The sequence below is a fragment of the Notamacropus eugenii genome, chromosome 2, assembly GCF_028372415.1.
Source record: "Notamacropus eugenii isolate mMacEug1 chromosome 2, mMacEug1.pri_v2, whole genome shotgun sequence".
Classification (NCBI taxonomy): Eukaryota; Metazoa; Chordata; class Mammalia; order Diprotodontia; family Macropodidae; genus Notamacropus; species Notamacropus eugenii.
In genome coordinates, this window is record NC_092873.1 from 449,655,184 (window position 1) to 449,675,672 (window position 20,489).

The following is a 20,489-nucleotide window of genomic DNA, read 5'->3' on the forward strand; positions in this document are numbered from 1 at the left end:
TAAAACCAAACTCAACTACCCAAGCAGCTTTCCTGTTATTGTCAGTACTACCATCAATTTCTTAGGGGACAAAGGTGGAAACTTTAAAGTTATTTTTTATTCTCTCTCCTTTAACCTTCATATCTGTGCCTTATGATTTCTTTCTTTCAGACGTCTCTCATCCCTGCCACTTTCCCTCCATTTTTGCCTCCACCATCCTCATGCAGGGCCTTAAATGCCTCACACTCAAAATTGATATAATAACCTCTTGACTAGTTCCTTTGTTTTATCTTCTTTCCTGTCTAATTATCTTGCACATTGAACCTTTCTAAAACACAGCATTTCTCATTTTATATCTCAGTTCAGGAACTTTTATTGGCTTCACATTGATCTTTAAATCTAAACTACTCAGAGTTCTTTTTATCACCCTCATAATCCAGCCTGATGTTACTCATAATCTAAGGTGAACTGCTCTACTTAGACCAGTCTCTTTATTATTCCTTCAAAATACCATCCTCATTTTTTCTTCCATACCCTTGCTTTTCCCCCTACTTTGAATGTGGGGGCTCTCTTTTTTTCTGCGCATTTAAATCTTGTCATTCCTACAAAGTTTAGCTCAAGTCTCAGCTTCTCCGTGAAGCCTTCCTGACTACTGAACCCTTGTGGTACTTATTGTCCACATCAGAGGTATCCAACTCATGACCACTAAGAAAATGGTTAACAAAAATAAAAATACAGGATAGCATAGACAAGGTTGATTTATGGTTTTCCAAGTTTTGTTGCCCATTTCCATTTGGGTTTGACCACTGATCTACAGCTTTCATTTAAATACTTAATCATTATTTCTTCACATTATTTGTTTCATAAGATTTTTGATAATTTAAACTCCTTGAAGGCAAGCACTTTGTTTTATATATTTTTTATATTTCCCACATAGCTAATATACCCGTAATAGCTAGTATAGAGATCACTGTGTTGATACCTGTTGAATGATTAACGCTGTATGCAGAGCGATGTAGTAGAGTGAATGCTGGATTTGGAGTCAGGTAGACTTCAGTTCAGATTCCATCTCTTACACTTAACTAGTTGGGTAACCTTGAGCAAGTCACTTAACTCTTCTTGTTTTCAGTTTCCTCATTTGCATAAATGGTGATGATAAATGAAAAGTTTGTAAAACTTTGTAAACTTTGAAAAGAAATATTATATAAATGTTAACTATGAAGATAATTGTGGATAGTATATTAGAAAAAAACCTGTGGAAAAGGAATAAGCAAAATTAAAAGCACCAGTTAATAGTTCCGTCGATGTTCCCTCTTCTTTGGTGCTTTAAGGTTTCCAAAGCACTTTTCCTTAAAACCTTATGAATTAGGTAATATAAATATCAGCCCCCTTTTTATGTAAAGCTCAAAAAAAAGTAAGTGACTTGCTTAAGGTCATACAGATAGTGGTAGGGCTTGATTTTGAACCAGTCTTTCATGGATATGAAGCTATTTTGTTGCTTCTCCAGTAGTGCTTCTTGTTCTTAATTGGGTTTAATTTGAGCCTTTATTGTATTTTTTTTTGAGATGATATTTACAATAAAAACTGGTGAAATGGATACAGATAATTATTTTTAAATTGAGAAACTGGATATAAATAATAAGATGAAGATAAACTTAAAAAATTCATGATAACTGGTTGAGAGTACCACTATGCTTTTAGTTTTTGGTATTTTAGATTTTGCTACACAACCTTGATGTGACTATTGACTCCTCATTCTCTTGTACTCCACATTTTTATTTTTACTACATCTCTCTCATAAGTCCCCTCCTCTCCAGAATCTTGGTTACCACCCAGGTTTTGGCTTCTGTCACCCATTACTTGGACCAATACGTTAGCTTCCTTGCCTGCTTGAAGCCTCTCCTCATTCACATCCATTCTCTGTACTGCCAGTGAAGTGATTTTTCAAATACAGGTTTAATCATATCTCCCCTACTCAAATTCCAATAATTTCTAGTTACCTCTAGGATCAAATATAAAATCCTCTATTTGGCATTTAAATTTCTTGACAATCTGAATTCTTCCTACCTTTCGAGTATCCTTATATATTACTGCCCTCTATGTACTCTGCACTCTCGATATACTGGCATTCTCAATGTTTTGCACACATCTCTGTGCTTTTCCATTGGCTGTCTACTATCCCTAGAATGCACTTGCTCCTTACCTCCACTTCTTGGAATCCCTGGTTTCTTTTGAGACACAGTTCAGCTGCTGTCTTCTACATGAAACCTTTCTCTATCCCTCCGGCTACTCATGCACTCCTTCCCAAATCAACCTTTACTGGTTGAATAAGTGAATAAATAAATTTATTCATTTAAATATATATATGTATTGTATGTATGTGCATAATAGAAATTTAGCATATGTACTTAAGTATATGTTGTCTTTTCCATTAGAATGTAAACTTCTCAAAGGCAAGGACCATTCACTCTTGTCTTTGTATCCTTAGATCTTAACCCTGTGCTTGGTATGTAGTTTAAGTGCTTGTTAAATGTTTGTTGTTTGAATGATTGATTGGAGCTAATCTTCAAATAATTGTTCTGTAGAGCTCATCCGTTTTTCTTGATTGTAATGAAATACAAAATCCCTATAACTACAGTACATTCACAAATCAATCAAGGCAGAGAACAATTTGTATTTTTAAAAACTTGAGTTATCTTGGTAAAATAACCTGTCATGAGAGGAAGCATATAAGAGATCCAAGTATTGTACTTGGAGTCAAGAAGTCCTGGGTTCAACTCCAATCTCTTATGCTTACCAAGTTTTATTGATTCTTCCTCCACAACATTTCTTATATCTCTTCAATTCTTTCTACTCACTTAGCAACCATCATAGATTAGATCCTTATCACTTGTCATCTGGACTACTAAAGTAGTTTCCTAAGTGTTCCACCAGGCTTAAGGTGGGTACTTTTCCCCCTTCTCCTCTTCCCCCCGCCCCCCCATCCCTATGCCTCTTTTATGTCTATTAAACTGTAATTTTGAGAACAGGGATTGTTTAGCACCATGGCTCATATATGAGAAGTACCTAAAAAAATGCTTGTCATCTTGATCTCCCTACCCTTAATAATTCTAACTTCTTAGTATTTCTTTCAATTGTGATTAAAAGTTAAAAACATTAATAGGGAGTCTATAGACTTCATTAGATTCCCATAGGAGTTTATGACAGGCCTAAAGAAGGTTAAGAACTTTTAGTCTGTTTTTGATCTATTTCTCTCTGGTTGTGTTTCACTGAAGGTCTTCAGGCAACTGACTGGACTAATATTGAACAGTTAAGTTATAGAGGGTCTTCTTGTTAAGGTACATGTTGGACTTCCCTGGTATCAGGTCCCTTCTTAGTTCAAGATTCAGTGAGATCTAAAATTTGATGCAAATATGTTGAAAGATTGCTTGCAAATTAAATAGTTGGGAGAAATTTATATAAATGAGGGCTAGTTATATAAAATTATATTAAAGTTAAAATTTTTTCTGTATTTTAGATATAAAAAATTAGTGGCCTCTCGGCAGCTTGTTACATTGGACATATGTGATAATAGCTAACAAACTGGATATCAGAATAAGAATCCAAAAGGTTCTTGACATGCTGAAGCATTGGTCTGAATTCACTAAGATGAAATCCCATAGGAGTAATAGATATACTTGGTCACAAAAAAATTGAACTTTACAAATATATCTCATATTAAGATGAGAAAAGTTTGGATAGATAGTAGTCAAAAAATCATGTGCTGAATTTTAGTGTATAACAAGTTCAATGAGTCAGCAGGTATGGGATGGATTTCCCCCAAAGTTAATATAATCTTGAGCTATGTTCAAGGGAACAAGGCTTCCAGAAATGGGGGAGTGAATATCCCAGTGTACTCCATTGTTGTTAGACCTCATCTGGAGTATCATGGTCAGTTTGGGGCATTGCATTTTTAGGAGAATATTCTTTGGCTGGAGAGTTCCCTTCTAGCACTCAGTCTGTGATCTTAAAGTGACCAGAGAAGGGTAACCAGGATGGTAGAGGACTTTGAGTCCATAGTACTAGAAGTATTTGAAGGTCTTTCATGTAGAGGAGGTATTAGACTTGTATTGTTTGGCTCAAGTGGGTAGAAACAGTGTGCAGTAGATAGAAATGGCAGAAAGTTTTCTTTAAGCTTAATGTCAGGAAAACCTTCTTAACAATTTAGAGGAAAGTGGCTTTGTGTTGAAGGTGGTTTTACTGTCTTTGGAGTATGTTGTATGGAGTATGCTTTGTATTAGAGTCCTACTGATGTCCTAATTCTTAAATTCTATTTTTGTGATAATGCTTTAATAGTTGCAAAGTGCTTTGCATAAATGATTTCATTTAATCATCACAACTCTTTAAAGTACATACTATTATACCCATTTTACAGACAAAACTGAGGCTAAAAGTGGTTGAGTGACTTGCTTAAGACTACAAAGCTGCTATTTGTATAAAGGAGAATTTGAACTTGTATCTTTTGCACTCTTTAAGTTCAGTACTACTTATTCACTAAATATTCACTAGCTATACTACATAAAGATTGTTTTAAAATTAGTAGTTTATAGTTCAGCCACTTGGTGGCACCAAATTCATTTAAAAAACCTGAAAATATTTTTAGAAAACTTAGCATAGGCAGATTGGTAGGTTTTTTTTATTTTACAAAACCAGCCATGTTAACCAGAATATTATTTTTATAATGGTCTTATTTCAGTGGAAAGAAATTCATCGATTATTCAACATTTAATGATTTACCTGCTATGTAAGGCACTGTTGAAGGTACAAAAATAAAACAGACTTTAAGGAACTTATAAGGGTGTGGTTAAAAAAGGCATACAAATAATGATGAAATGTAATAGAATGTATTAAGTGCTTCTGTAAGAGAGTTATAATATTCCACTTTAGAAGAGGGAAAAGATCAATTTTATCTGGGGAAGTCAGAGAAAACTTTGTGGAAGAGATGACAACATACCTTGACCTTGAAAGATGGGTAGGATTTTGATAAGTAGAAATGGCATGTATTGCAGGCAAGTGGGAATGACATAAATATCAGACTGGAACGTCCATATACCATATGTTTGGAGAATGGCAAGTAGTCTAGTTTGTCTGGAGCATAGATGATGGAATGAATATCAGTACTGTCCCTTAAGGAGAATACTCTGACATCAGTAGTTGATTAGGGCTAGGATTTAGGGAGAGGTAAGTCAGGAAGTGGTTGTAATAATCCAAATAATTGGTTTTGAGGTAACATGGTAGTAATGAAAATAGCAAGGAAGGAGTTAGAAGCAAGGAATGTCATGGCAGCAAAATTGAGAGGAAGTGACAGTTGATTAGATGTTGAAGACCCTAAAAGAAAATGAAGATTTTGAACATTGAGGAATGAATTTTTTTATTTAAATGGAATTTCCAGTTTGGGTAACAAAATTGTGATGTCCTTTATGGGGAAGTTAGAAGGAAGAATACATTTTTGGAAGAAGAGGGTAAGTTTGTATATACTGGGACTGAGTGGCCTGTATGTACAGCAGGAGATGTCTAGCAGGCTTTAGGAAATGTGAATCTGGAATTCCAGAGGGACATCATGACTAGAAATCTGGATATTTGGGAGGAGTCATCCTTGAGTGAGATAAAGCTATGAGAGTGTATGAAATGGCCAAGGAAATTTTGGAACAATTAAAAAGCTTGCATATTATTCTTGCACAGTGCCAATTCTTATATTCTGTGTAGTACATTGACAGGGTAGAAGTATTCCTAAAACATTTACTGTAGATTTCAACCTGAACTTGGATTAATTTGTGCTTGAGTTCCCTCAGTCCATGACAGAAGGCTATTCATAAAAGACTATTAATACATAGTGATTTTTTTGTTACATACATGGCAAATACAGACATTCTTCAAATTTCACTGGGGTAATATTCCTAGAAAACGTCAATTTTCTTACAGAAAGTCAAGTTTGAACCTATGGAAGTAGAATGTAAAGGTTCCTTCAACCACGAAAAACTAATATTTTGCTAGAGATTGCTGAAAATACAATTTTCTAAATACAATTCTTTATTAAAAAAACATTTGTTCTGGTAATATGCACTTTTCCTAACCCGGTAACCATGAAATGACCTGTAAAATGTACATAAAATAAAATTCGCAACAGGCAAAACATTTCTTTCTCACTAGTAATTCCTTAGAATTCTGTGACTTTTTATGCTAACATCTCAGTTTAAAAAAACAAACAAAAGATCAATTTCACACAATACTCACTTTTGTAACAATGAAGTCTGCAACAACTATAAGTATTATATAGCAAATAAAAGTCTTAAGACTAAATTTTTAAACCTGAATCTCACCTTCCACTGTGTTAGATCACAGTGTGGGGGCATTTTACTGTATATTATACTGTTGTAAACCTTTTTCCCTTGGCCACCTTATGTAAACCAAAGAGAAAGGTTGCTGGGACCTTGGTTGCCATCCTTCATGGCTAATGGATAGCACTGGAGATTATTGTGAAGGATGCATCAACTTGATCAGATCATCCAGGGCATAATAGCAACACAAAACTTGTATTTTAAAGGCAAACAGTGAAAATATGCAGTGAATGCACTGGGAGCTCTTTACAAAGGGTGAAGAAGACCAGTGACACTTCTAGTAGGATGGATGCCTGCTGCTCCAGAAACTTGCGTACCTCTCATTTATTCCCTTTACTGCACATAGCCAAAATTATGTACAGTTGCCAGTACAAAAGTGAAAATGAGGCTACTAATAAAATCATATGAGTGCTTGAGGGTCTCATAAGTTAAAGGTGCAAATATTAAGGATTAACTGTACAGTATTTGTCTTAAAGTCCTCCCCCAACTTCTTTGACAATTTGCTTCTTAAACGAGAATCAGACAATTAGGTTTTGATTTTTAATGTTTATCAACTTTCATTAGTCATTAAACATTAGAGAGTTTTTTTGTCATAAAACTTAGTTACAAAGTGGTCAGTAGCAAAGTTAGTTGAAATTTAATTTTCACTTAGACAGCATGCAGATAACTGTGTGTGTGTGTGTGTGTGTGTGTGTGTGTGTGTGTGTGAGAGAGAGATACAGATGCCGTGTAAATGGAAGATTATCTTAGAAGGAGGGCACTAGCAATGAGGGTGACTAGGAAAGGCCTCCTGCAGAAGGTTAGTTTTGAATTGAGTCTTGAAGGAAGCAAGGAAATGATGGTAAAGAGGAAAATCATCCCAGGCATACCAAGGACAGCCATTGAAAAGACAGTGTTCAAGGAGCAGCAAATAGGGCAATATAACTGGATTATCAAATGTATGTTTTGAGGGTTGACTGGAAAGGTAGGAAGGAGCTAGGTTGTAAAAGACCAGACTGCATTTTATATTTGATCCTGGAGGTAATGGGGAACCACTGGAACTTACTGAGTTAGGGGATTGATGTGGACAGATCTGTGGTTTAGGAATTCACTTTGACAGAGGAGTGGGGGATAGATTGGGATGAGGCCGATTGAGGCAGGCACACCAATTAAGAGGCTTTTGGAATAGTTCAGGAGTGAGGTGACGAGGGCCTGTACCAGAGTAGACATTGTATGACTGGAGAGAATAGGATATATAGTAGAAGTAAGACTTGGAACAGATTGGATATGTGAGATAAGTATCAATAAAGATATTGTTGCCTTTGACAGTAATAGGAACATTGGAAAGAAGGGAGAATTTGGAGGGAAGGATAACGAGTTTTGTTTTGGGCATGTTAAGTTTGGGAGGTATCACAAGAATCAAATTCAGGATGTCCAAAATGTAGTGGATGATGTGGACTGAGTTTAGGAAAGAGATTAGGACAGGGGTTCTTAACCTTTTTTTTGCATAATAGATTCCTTTGGCAGTCTAGTGTAGCCCTTGAACCCTTTCTTAAAATGTCTTTAAATGTATAAAGTATATAGGAATACAAAGAAAACTAATTTTATGAAATTGTAGTTTCCCAAAAAAAACTGTTTTAAATTCATAAACTTCTTTAAAAACTCCCAGTATAGAGAGAGAAGAGAAAAGGGACTCAGAAGAGATCCTTGGGTGACAAGAGACAGCAAAGGTTAGTCATGGATAAAACTCTAGCAAAGGTCATTGAGAAGAAACAGTCAGACTGACAGAAGAGCCAGTAGGAGTGATGTCACAAAAATCTAGAGAGGTGAGGGTGTCTAGGAAAAGAAGATGATTGAAAATGTCAAAGAACCATAAGGATTGAGAAAAGGCTATTCGATTTGTCAATTAAATGGGAGTTCAGAGAAAGTAGTGATCAGTATGGGCTGTAAATTTATTAGAGGGAAACTTTCTGAGGGAGATGTAGGACTTGAGCTGGATTGGAGGGTTCGAATATTCTGAGTTTGGGTAATAATATCAGTAAAGGTAAGAAGAATGGAAGGGAAAATTACAATTTTAGCATTAGCTAAATTTCAGAAATGGAACGGTGAGGAATGATTTTCTGTATATTGCTTTTTCAGATTTTGAGATCACAAATGTATTCTGCACATTCATGCACTGGCATCCCAGATTAATTGCCTTGAAGGGGTTAGAAAAGAACTTAAATACCTTTTATAATTATAATTTAAAGGAATCACTGCCTCGAGAAATCCAGTGGGTCTTTGAAGCACAATTTGAAAACCACTGTTTTAATTCATTTGGACTGTGACTACTGTCATAAATTAACTATTTGTATAACAATAATGTTTCCCTTTCTTTGTATTAAAGGTAATAAATAATGCTTGTGCTACTCAAGCCATAGTGAGTGTATTATTGAATTGTACTCATCAAGATGTCCATTTAGGGGAAACACTTTCAGAGTTTAAAGAATTTTCGCAAAGTTTTGATGCTGCTGTAAGTATAGCACTTTTATAATTTTTTTTACATCATTTGGGAAGTGAATTCTTATTTTAATATGCTTTATTTATTTTTTAATATCCTTAATTTTTAAAATTTTAGATGAAAGGCTTGGCATTAAGTAACTCAGAAGTGATTCGACAAGTTCACAACAGTTTTGCCAGGTAGTGAGAATTTATATTATATAAAAACGATAGCCTTAATATTTCATTCTTTCTCTCTTTAACTTTGATCTTTTGCTTACTTTCAGACAACAAATGTTTGAATTTGATGCAAAAACATCAGCAAAAGAAGAAGATGCTTTTCATTTTGTTAGTTATGTTCCTGTCAATGGAAGGCTATATGAATTAGATGGATTGAGAGAAGGACCAATTGATTTAGGTAAGCATATATTGTTATATAACTAATAGCATTTTTATTGGTCAGTTGTTCCTATTATATGTAATCAAATAACTTTTTGGAGGTTTCATGCTTTTTATATTTTTGTAAGTGTCCATTTCATTGATTTTATAAGTTTTATTGTCCTATCATAGATCAGAATATTTCCTGTTTCTTTTATTTCTTTTTCAGTTGTTTTGATTTTTTAAAATATTTGATATGAACAATTTGGTTTTCTTTTCTTTAAAAAACATCAAATTAGCTAACTGTTTTTTGATTTTTTTTCAAAGGGCTAGCTCCTAGTTTTCTTAATTCAGTGAGTTTTTTGGTTTGGAGGTTTTTATTTTGATTCTGTTATGCTCTTCTTTGATTTCCAGAGTTTCTGCCTTGATATTTATGATTTGTTGTTTTTCTAGTTTTCTTAGTTGCATACCCCATTCGTTGATTTGTTCTCCCCCCCCCCCTTTTTTTTTTTTTGAATGAGAGCATTTAGAGATAGGAGTTTTCCCACTGTCTCCTCCAAGGACTACTTTACCTGCTTGCCTTCAGTTTTGTTACATTGTCTCATTTTTGTCTTTGTCTTTGAAATTTTCTGTAGCTTATGTGATTTGTTTAGCGCTTGCAGTTCTTAAGATTAAGTTATTTAGTTTCTGTTTAATTTTAATTCATTTTTCAAACGCCCTTTATGAAGTATAGTTTTTATTGCATTTTAATCTGTAAATGATGTGTTTAATTTTTCTGCATTGGTGGTGACACTCTTATACTGCAATACTTAGATGATTTTTGTAAAACTGTCATGCACACTGAAGAAGTATATAAACTGTTGCCATTCAGTGATTTCTAGAGAGCTATCATCTTTAATTTTTTCCCACAGTTCTCTTCAGGTCCTTAACTTCTTTTTTGTTTATCTTTTTGTTAGATTTTTCTAGCTCCAAATTCCTTCACTATTATAGTTTTGCTGTCTGTTTTTCCCTGGATTCAATTAATTTTTCCTTTTTTTTTAAGTGCTATAAGATGCTTTTAAGCAGGCTTTACTTTCCCTGCTTTTCTCTTTTTATCATGTCTGTATTTATTGTATCCCTTATCTGAAATCATAATTGGTACCCTTGCTCTTTTGTGTTCACACCTGAAACTTAAGAGATTCAGCTCTAGTTCATCATTTGATGTCTTTGTGAGTTTTTGTTTCAGGTGTTTTTCCTGTATACAACCCATTTTTCAATTCTGCTTCCTCACCCATTCTGCTGTGATCTTATATATGGATCAGTTTGTTCAGCTCACATTTACAGTTGTGATTGTTAATTGTGTATTTCTCTTCATTCCTTCCTCCTGTACTTTTCTCTCTCTTCACCTTTAACCCTACTGTCCCTTTTTATAAATAAGCAGATATACCAGAAGAGAGAGGAGAGCATCAGATTCTAGTTCCCTTCACTCCTGTTTTTTTTTTAATTTTATGTAACCCTTTTATGTGAGATAGTGAGTTCTCTCCCTTTCTCCACCACATAGCCTCCTATCTTTTCCACTTCTCTTTTCTCCTCAGTCAAACCATCCTCAGGCCTGCAGGTGTCAGTCTCAATTAATTTCCTTTATAACTCTTGAAGACATGTTATGAAGACAGATCTTGAGGACACATTTGTTTCTTTTTTCTTTGTTAGCTTGAGGAAAATTAATACTTATATATGTCCGTTCCAACTTATTATATGTGTATACTTTTCTTTGTTTTTCTTTACTCCTGCCTAATTTTTCTAATACATGAATTATCCCATCTCCTTGCATTTTTTGCTTCCTTTTATTTGACCAACTCCTTAGGCATCAAAGGATAAGTTGAGGAAACAAAAGATGAAACTCATCAGTTAGGTTTTCCTGCCTTATTTGTCACTCTGCTAAGAGAAATAGATTTAGCTTTATAGGTTGAAATTAGATTTCTATTTTATATTTTTGAGTTGTTTCTTGGGCTCAGTTTTCATTCTGTCTCTGGTCCTGGTTACCAAAGAAAGCTGAGAGTTAAAACTATAAGTAATGTTGAAAAAAAATTTTTCTGCCTTCCTCCCCTCACCGATGCCACCATTGCCTGAAAAGATGTATTTTTAAATCAAACCTGCCAAATAGTTTTGCTGTTGCTTTTTTTCACATCTTATTTTACTTGAAGCTTTCCATTTTGTTTTAGGTGCATGTAATCAAGAAGATTGGATTAATGCAGTAAGACCAGTTATAGAGAAAAGAATACAAAAGTAAGCATTCACCTAAATTTTGTGGGTACCAAAGTCCAGTTTAAAAAATTTGTTGAAGAGCATATCTCTGTTATTTAAAAAAACATTTAACTTTAGTGAACTTAATGTCATTCAAGAATAGCATTCCTATTATTGTAGAAAATGCCTTAATTTTAAGTAGTAATGTGTTGTCTCCAAGGAGTAAAAAAGGTGCTCCAACATAATATGTTGGGCTCATAAATTTGTTTCTTATGTAGTTACATATGATGGACAAGAAATTTATCTCATAAGTTAAGCTGGATTCATGTAAGACTTCATGAGAAAAAAGTGAAGTTGTTTAGGAAATGTACTTGAAATTCACTTATACAGCTCTTTAAAATTTTTTTTATTTTCTTGTCACCTTAGGTGCTTGTTATTCATCCTTGCTCTAAACAGGCTAACTTTTTTTAGGAATGGAATAAGAGCTAGTAATACAGAACTATATGTGGATACAAACATAAGATACAATTCTGGTCAAAAAAATTTGCAGAAATTAATTTGCCTTTTTTCATTTTGCTCATTGCCATTTGTAAAGAGTGTACTTAGTATCATCATAAGCATTTTGAAGAAAGATGAAAATATTGGTCTAAAAGCAGTTACAAATAAAATTTTGTTTGGAGTTTGGTTTGTCCATGGTCAGATTGTTCTTGTTTGTGAACCTTTAAAATCTGCTTGCACAGGTTATTCAATTTAGGGTATTTGGCTTGCTTTCAAAGGTAATTTTGAAATAGATTACCATAATTTTTCCTATTATTGTGAACAGTATGTTTTTTGTATAAATGAATGGGAAATAATTCTCAGAAATCTTTTTTAGATACAGTGAAGGTGAAATACGATTTAACCTGATGGCCATTGTGTCTGACAGAAAAATGATATATGAACAGAAAATAGCTGAATTGCAAAGACAGCTTGCAGAGGTTGGTTGTCAGAATTATGGATATTTGATTGAACAAACTTTTATTAAGTATGTACTATACACAAAGATAAACTTGGTGCTTGGAATGTAAAGTACAGTGAAAAATAGCCTTTAGCCTCAAAGACTTAAGCATTTTACTAGAACATATTACTTTTCTTGTTAGATTATTTTCTTAGCAAATGCCATTTTGTGCTTCATACTTATAATAGATTTTAATAGAAATGTTATAATAATGATCCATATTACTGAGTTCTTCTGTAAAAATGTTTTAGCATGCAACCTTTTAGCATGAAACATTTTAGCAAAGATTTTAGAGAATTTAGATTCTCTATTTCCATTTAAAAAGGAAAGTTACTCATAATAGTGAAAATGTGTGCAATAATTTGACTAAAATTAATGAATCTTGTGAAAAATAGAAATATTTTCCTATATCAAGTATTTTATTTCACATAAACATGCATTTTTGTATTTGGAAATGTGGCTTTTATATTTGTTAATGTTACATTTTAGAATATTTTTGCTCAATTACCAACATTTTAAATGTTAATTTCAGAGTAATTGTTCTGTTACATACTTATCCTTTTAAAAATGTTGACAGTGTTATTGCTTAATCATTAGTGTTACTGTTCTTTTTTTCCAAGGAGGAACCCATGGATACAGATCAGAGTAGTAACATGTTAAGTACCATTCAGTCAGAAGTTGCCAAACACCAGATGCTAATTGAAGAAGAAATTCAGAAATTAAAAAGATACAAGGTATACTTCTTCTTAAATTATTTCAAGATCCCTCTCTCTAGCTCTCTCACTCTCTCCTCCTTTCTCTCTCTCCTTCCTTCCCTCTCCCCATTTCCTACAAAAATCCCACCTGACTCTTCATTGTTGGGCTCTTGAAGTCAGTGGATCGCAGCAAGCTCTGTCAGGTTCTGCCAAGCTGGATAGACTTCAAGTACAGATCGAGATTGTGCCTACTCTTTGTCTACAGCCTGAGCTAAATATAGAACAGCTCATTACCAGAAACTTGTCTGACATACCAGTTGGTTAATTTTTGATAATCCTTAGCCATGACTTAAATAACAGTACGAAGTGGTATTTCATGCTGTTTACCATGTACCTGAAGAGAGAAGCTAAATCAAATAGGGACCTTACTTATATGAAGGAATAAAATCAGAAGAGTTGCTAAATCTAAGGTCCTGCTAGATATCAATGATAATTGAATAGTCCCATGTGAATCCAGATAGCAAGTCTTTGAAGACAGCGTGAAATGAACTGAACAAGTTTTCTGAAGTTTTGAAGTTTGAAGAACTAGTTTTGAAGAACGAGAAGAAAGAAAAGTAGCAGTAAAGTAGTCTCTTCAAAAAGATCAGGAAAATTTTTGAATGATAGTGTTATAAGAATCTTCTGTGTGTGTGTGTATGTATGTGTGTATTGTATTACACGTAAGCCTCTTAATCACTGAACTTTGCCAACACTCTGCCCTTGACCCTCTTTTCTCTCAGCTAACTCATCCATTCCCATACTGTAGGGATTTCTCTGTAGGAATAATTCACAAAGCCATTTCTCTACCTCTAGGGAGCAGCTAGGTGGTACAGTGGATAAAGCACCAGTGCAGGAGTCAGGAGGACCTGAGTTCAAATCTCACTTCAGACACTTGACACTCACTAGCTGTGTGACTTGGGCAACTCACTTAACCCCAGTTGCCTCATCCTGGGTCATCTCCAGTCATCCTGATGAATATCTGGTCACTGGATTCAGGTGACTCTGGAGGAGAAGTGAGGCTGGTGACCTGTATAGCCCTCCCTCACTCAAAACAAAGTCAAGTGCAAGTCATGTCATTATTTCTCTCATGGCATGGTCTTCTTCAGCAACAAAGGATGAACACACACACAGTAAATAGTTTTTTATTCATCATCTTGGTCATTTGCTGTGAACTGCAGTGAATTGGGTTCTGTAAATGAAGTTAAGACTGTATAGTTCAGCTTAATAATTTCATTTGACCCTTCTGTATATAATGCACTTTCTTGGGTGTTGGAGTTGAAACAGATCACCTTATGTGCTCTTTTAAGGAACTTACAGTCTTATAGAGGGATAAACCAAATTACAATAATATTAAGTTGTGACCTTATAATTTCTACTAAAGACTTACTCCAGTACTTCATCATGGAACAGAGACAGTCCTGCTTTTTCAAAGGTTATGTAAATGGAGTGTAGGTTCCTGCCAGTTTGGAAAGACCATGAGGATGGACTCAGTGATGGGTTGTATATCTGTAATCAGTTCAGAGGTTTATTGCCTCTAGAGCTATAAGGTGATATGCTTCTGAGTTATAGCAACTTTTGGCCACCCAGTGGATTGTAGAGGGGTTGTGATCTGTATGGATAGAAAGTGTACCCAAACTGAATACTTTTGAAGTACTGAAGTAAAGTGTTCAGAAGACACCATGGAAGTGATGGGCACAGAAGGAAAAGGAGGGGCTGAATTGAATAGGGATGAGAACAAGAAAGGATTTCTGCCTAATGTAGCAAGGATTAGGAGAACAGAAGGTTAGAAAAAGAAATTGAAGGAAGACGCTAGTCTTGGACAGAGTGGAAGGAAAGGGAAAATGCTGAGTAGTTAGTTAATAGAGAAACTTGGAGAAATAGTCATTTTTCAGGTTCCAATTAGAAAGTGGTGATGTAAGAGCTCATACTGCAATGAATTTACCTCAGCTTGTTGTCTTGAGCTGGCTAATATATTCCTTTGGGGAGGGGAATCTGAAATGCTTGTGAAACTCACTAGGCTGCAGATCCCAGGTGAATTTACTTCACCTTGGTATAATAGTGGGATGAAATAACTTATCTGGAATTGTCAGTGGATTTGTGTATCTAAGATTGCTTTCATAGAAGCCATATTGTGAACAGCATCATTGTCAAATTTCAGTTTGTTGTTTTCATCTACAGGTGAACCTAAGTCTTCTCTTTCGAATTTATTATAGTCCACATTTTTTCTGTTTCCTTTTTGAAAAGATAAGTTGTTATAAAAAGATTTGATTTTAAGTCTTTGGTTGGCTGTTGGCTTTAGCTTAATTTGAGATCTTTATTAAACTTTAGAAATAGGATAACTGTTATTCTCTTATCTAGGTACAGTGCAATTAGATTTTAATCTTTCTGCAGTTATTGATAATGAATAAACATTTCCCAGAAAACAAAATGGAGTGCCATACCTTTTTTTTAAACATGAGAAAGTTAATCTTAGAATTGAGAGACACCCTGTATTATCTTAATATTCCAATCCTACATCCATTTGAGTGTCCCATTTAACACATCCAAAATGAAACTCATATGTCTGTCTCTTCCTCCAAACTTTCTTTTTTTCTTGGTTCATACTCATCCTTGACTCTTCTTTTACCTCCCATATCCAAATATTTTCCAAGTTTTGTTGTTTTGGCCTCCATAACATCTTTTACAACATTACCTGTCTCTATGCCACTGCCATTATATAAGGTGGCATAGTATGGGACCAAGGATTGTTTTGCTTTTTCCTTTGTTTTATAGATTGCCATAACCCAAGAATTTGCTACTGAGTGGTCAGCCAAGTGATAATAAGCTGAGTTTGACCTCAGAAAGCAAAAATAGTCCATTGCTAGGACCATGCTCAAAACTTTTTTAGCGTGATAAAACCTGCTAGAATTTACATTCTGTTGACATAGCCTTACTGAACCTAAGGTTACTTTCATAAAGCATGGAACTAGTACTTTGTGACAGACTTAATAAGAATATTAAATTCATTTTTTTAATCTGAAATTACTACAATGCTTTATTGAATGAGGTATATAGATTCATATGACTTGACAAGATTGATATTTCTTTTTAAAAATGTAATGCCTGTTATAGGTCTATATTATTCTACAATGATACTTATTTCTTAGATGGTATTTATGTAAGATTACTTTTTAAAACTTAGTATGGAGAAGATAGTACTCTGCATTGTTTTTGACTTACTTTCAGATTGAAAATATTAGAAGGAAGCATAATTATCTGCCTTTTATCATGGAGCTATTAAAGACTTTAGCAGAACACCAGCAGTTAATACCACTAGTAGAAAAGGTAAGTCATGATTACTTACGTTAAATTTTCTCAAAATTTATATGAAATCTTAATTTTGGCATGTATCTAAGTTAAATTTTGTTAAAGCCATTATGACAAATGTCTCCACATCTCAGATAGCTTCTTCCAGTCCCCTTAACACTGCTGCTGCCCAAATTCAGGTCTTTGTTACCTTTGCCTGTACTATTGCAACAACATTCTAATTAGCTTTCCTGCTTCCAGGTTTTTCTATCCTGTCCATCCATTCAGCTATCAGAATTTATCTTCCTTAGACTTGGATCTGTTTCACTTCATCCCTTTAGGACGAAGTATAAGCATCTCCCTGTGACAGTTAAATATAGCACAGTCTGACTGTCACTTCACCTTTTCACATCTATTTCATATCATTACCTTTCACATACTCTGTTCCAGCCAGACTGGCCCATGATCTGTTCTGAGAAACTGGCATTCTGTGTCTAGACTTTGGGCCTTGCTCAGGCCTGCAGTGCTTGTCCTTCTCATCCATTTCTCTTAGAATCCTTAACTTGCTTAAAGTCTGTGCTCAAATACTACCTCTTTTGCTGAGCACTCCAGATCCCTCTTCAAATTATCTTACATTTACTTGGGCAGGGACAATATTTTTTCTTTTGTGTTTCTTTGTATTAAGCAAACAGGTCCTTAATATTGTTTGTTGAGTGAATGAATTTCCAATAGCACCTAGTATTTAAGATCTTGTAGCACAGTGATTTTGTATAAATTTCTAGAATTCATTTCTAGAATGGATTTTTTTTTGTTGGCCTTTTTGGCCTCTGTTGTAGGTTGAGTAATTGCCTTGGGATGTTCTGGAAAGACTCCCAAGTTCCTCTTTCAGGAATGTGACTCAGAATCCACAGCCTACCATTTTATAGAAATTACTTATTTTCTGTAATTGTATTACCTTACTCTTTTCCACATCATAGTGTATTGGATAGACGATATGGAGTGCAGAAGACCTGGTTTCCAGCTTCCTTAATGCTTAATAACCCTATGTATATGGACAAGCCACAACCTGCCTGTTTTCTCATCTCTAATAAGGGTATAATTATAGCTGTAGCACCAAATTAAGAATATCACTGTGAGGTTCAAATTGGATAATGTATTTGAAATATTTTTTAAATTTTAAAGCTCTGTGTTAATGTCAGGTAAGTGCTGTTTTTTATCAAAACTTAGCTACTTGCTTATCTGCCCCACTCAGCCTTCTTGAGGTTTATCTCCATTAACTTAACATCTTTACTCTGGAATACATTAGTGACAACAATCTTCAAATTTGAAGATTTCAGGTCTTCCAAGTGTATAAAAATGTTAAATAATACTGGTCTTAATGCTAATATCTCAGGGATAATAGCATTTATTTTGCTAGCTAGAAAAGTACTATTTATATTAATCCTTTTTTACCTGTCTCTAAACCAGTTCCCTATCTATGAGAGAAAAACAGTTTCCATATTCCCATAGGGACTTTTAAAAATGGCTTTTTTTTGGGCTCATTATCCATAATCACTTTTCCTATACGTGAGTTTTCCCTGAGGTTCTTGGACCCTCTTTTCTCTCTACACTCTTTATCTTAGTGTCTTTATCAACTCCCATGGATATAATTATTGTCTTTGTGGTAGTGACTCATAGATCTATATATTCAGCCCCACTCTCCTCCCTGAGCTTCAGTCTTGTGACATCAGTTGCCAACTGAAAATTTCAAACTAGATGTCTCAGAAGCATTTCAGAATCAGCACATTCAAAATAGAACTAATATTTTCTACAAAATCACTTCTCTTCCCTATTTCTTTTGAAGGGAACCATCATTCTTCCAGGGTTAGTAACTTTGATATCATTCCTGACTCTTCACTCTCCCTCACCCACATGTCCAGGCACTTGCCAAGTCTTGCCATCTCTCTAATCCACATCACTCACATCCATTCCTTTCACTACTCACACAGCTACCATCTTCAGACCTTCATCATCTGTTACCTAGATTATTGCAACCCTGATTAACCTTCCTGTTTGAAACCTGTTACATTCTAGTTTGTCCTTTACTTTGCTACCAAAGTAATTTTCCTTAAGTGCAGATCTGAGCTTATCACTCCCTGTCTATAAAATGGGGATAATAATTCCTTTGGAACCTACCATTATTGTATCTTAATAGTATCAAAGTAGATTATATTTATGTAAGACTATAAGTCTTAAAGCACTGTATAAATGTCAGTCTAATATTATTATAGTTGAAGAAGTTAATGTATTTATGGAGCAAGCCATTCAGAGTAAGAAAGTTGAACAATCAGTTTCAAATAGAAAGGAACTGGGAACTAAGTATTATCTTAAGTCATTTGTACTTAGGAAGGGAATGATCTTTATAAATTATTTCACTGAAAGGCTCAGATAACTGAGTGGAAAGTGTTTCAACAAAGGTACACATTCAGTCTATCCTGGAAAATCTTGTATAATGGTTGGTATTGAATTTGTGTCATAATCTGTCTTTTAACTCCTAGGCAAAAGAAAAACAGAATGCAAAGAAAGCTCAGGAAACCAAGTGAAGAAGATGCTTGGAGAAAGATACTTCTGATCTTACTTTGATGAAAAAACAATAAGTATATAGGACTTTTAACAACATCCTATCTGGTCCAGCGCACGTTTGACAATAGTAACAATCTGTCTCACCTTGAATGCATGGATTCATACAATCTTTTCCCCTTACCTGCATCATGTGCATGTAGTGCATATTAAGTAAAAGTGGTGTTTAGAGTTGCTTGACCAAATTCCATTATTTGACATTTGTATCTGAATTCCTGATAGCTTCTCTGAAAACAAAACTACTATAATGCACCTGAAATGCACAAGTGATTTCCTTCTAAACTGTTCCTAATTTATCTTTTAGGCTTTTGTCCCACAATTAAAGATTAAAATTTATAATAAAACAGAAAAAAATGTCACTTGTTAATGTAATAATATTTGAACTATTTTTCTTTCTTAAATCTTATCATTAATGGAACAGTTTGTTACATCTCTTTCTCTTTGGTACTTATTATTTGGAGGTTTTAAATAGAATTTTATTTTTTATTTTCTATACTGAGTAGTTGATAATATTTTAATTACAAACCCATTTAATAAAGGCAAATGTGTAATACCTAAGGATTTCCATTTCTATCAGTGGAAAAAAAATTAATAGCCCATTTTTGTTTTGGGAAACTTTTTAAATGTTTTGTTTTGAGTAGAATTATTTTTGTGAAACATGTGAGTATCATGTGCTTCAAAGCATATTTTTTTCTTAATGACACACTGTCGTATTTTATATTTTAAAAGTTTTCTCATTTTGGCCACATTGGTTTTTAAACTGTTAAGCTATGTCCTAAAATTGTTTTTTAATTTGGTGATCTTATACTTCAAAAGAATTTCTTTAAAAATGGGAATGTGGGTGGAGGCCAATAGGAACTCCAGGACAGTTAAAAAAAAAAATGGTGGAGAGGCATGGTTCAACAAATGCTTAGAGTGCCATTTAAAAACATCTTTTGTAATACTGGGCTTAATCAAATTTTACTTCATGTAATATATTTGTCATGTTTGTAATTGAAATTTCATAATTTCTATTTATATAAAAGGAAATTTCATTTCCTTTTGTGAATTAGGCCCATTACTAATGTGAATTTTCAAAGGAGGTACCTGTTTTAGGAAATACCTCACCACAGTGATTATATTACTTTAAAATTTGATGAGATATTAATAAAACAATTTAATGAGTTTTTTTCTGTGCATAATTTACTAATTTTATTCATTTAAGACAATAGAAGGGCAGCAAGACTCTCTCCACTCCAATCTGTCTTCTACAAGTCTGACCATATTCTTTCCCTTGCCCCAATACTCATTAAATTCAAGTGATTCCCGATTGCTTCAAAGATAAAATACACGTTTCTCTTTTAAAGCACCTCACAGCATGGACCCGACCAGGCTCAACATGCATCACTTCCTTTCCTGTACTCTTATCAGACAAACTGACTTTCTTGCTGTTTGTCACAC

The 20,489-nt window shown here is 34.2% G+C and overlaps 1 protein-coding gene across 9 annotated transcripts in view; it reads left to right on the top strand.

Moving 5' to 3' along the window:
- Window positions 1–20,217, top strand: part of UCHL5 (ubiquitin C-terminal hydrolase L5) — a 32,368-nt gene extending 12,151 nt beyond the window's left edge. For 7 of the 9 annotated variants that reach the window (XM_072648343.1, XM_072648342.1, XM_072648338.1 and 4 more), the window contains 8 exons: window positions 8,722–8,847; window positions 8,953–9,014; window positions 9,101–9,231; window positions 11,393–11,456; window positions 12,289–12,391; window positions 13,032–13,145; window positions 16,371–16,469; window positions 18,968–20,217. In XM_072648343.1, the coding sequence (XP_072504444.1) occupies window positions 8,722–8,847; window positions 8,953–9,014; window positions 9,101–9,231; window positions 11,393–11,456; window positions 12,289–12,391; window positions 13,032–13,145; window positions 16,371–16,469; window positions 18,968–19,012 (744 nt within the window). In that variant the 3' untranslated portion in view covers window positions 19,013–20,217. The remainder of the gene's footprint in view (window positions 1–8,721; window positions 8,848–8,952; window positions 9,015–9,100; window positions 9,232–11,392; window positions 11,457–12,288; window positions 12,392–13,031; window positions 13,146–16,370; window positions 16,470–18,967) is intronic. The other 2 variants (XM_072648339.1, XM_072648337.1) reach the window with 1 other exon arrangement.
- Window positions 20,218–20,489: the final 272 nt, after the last annotated feature.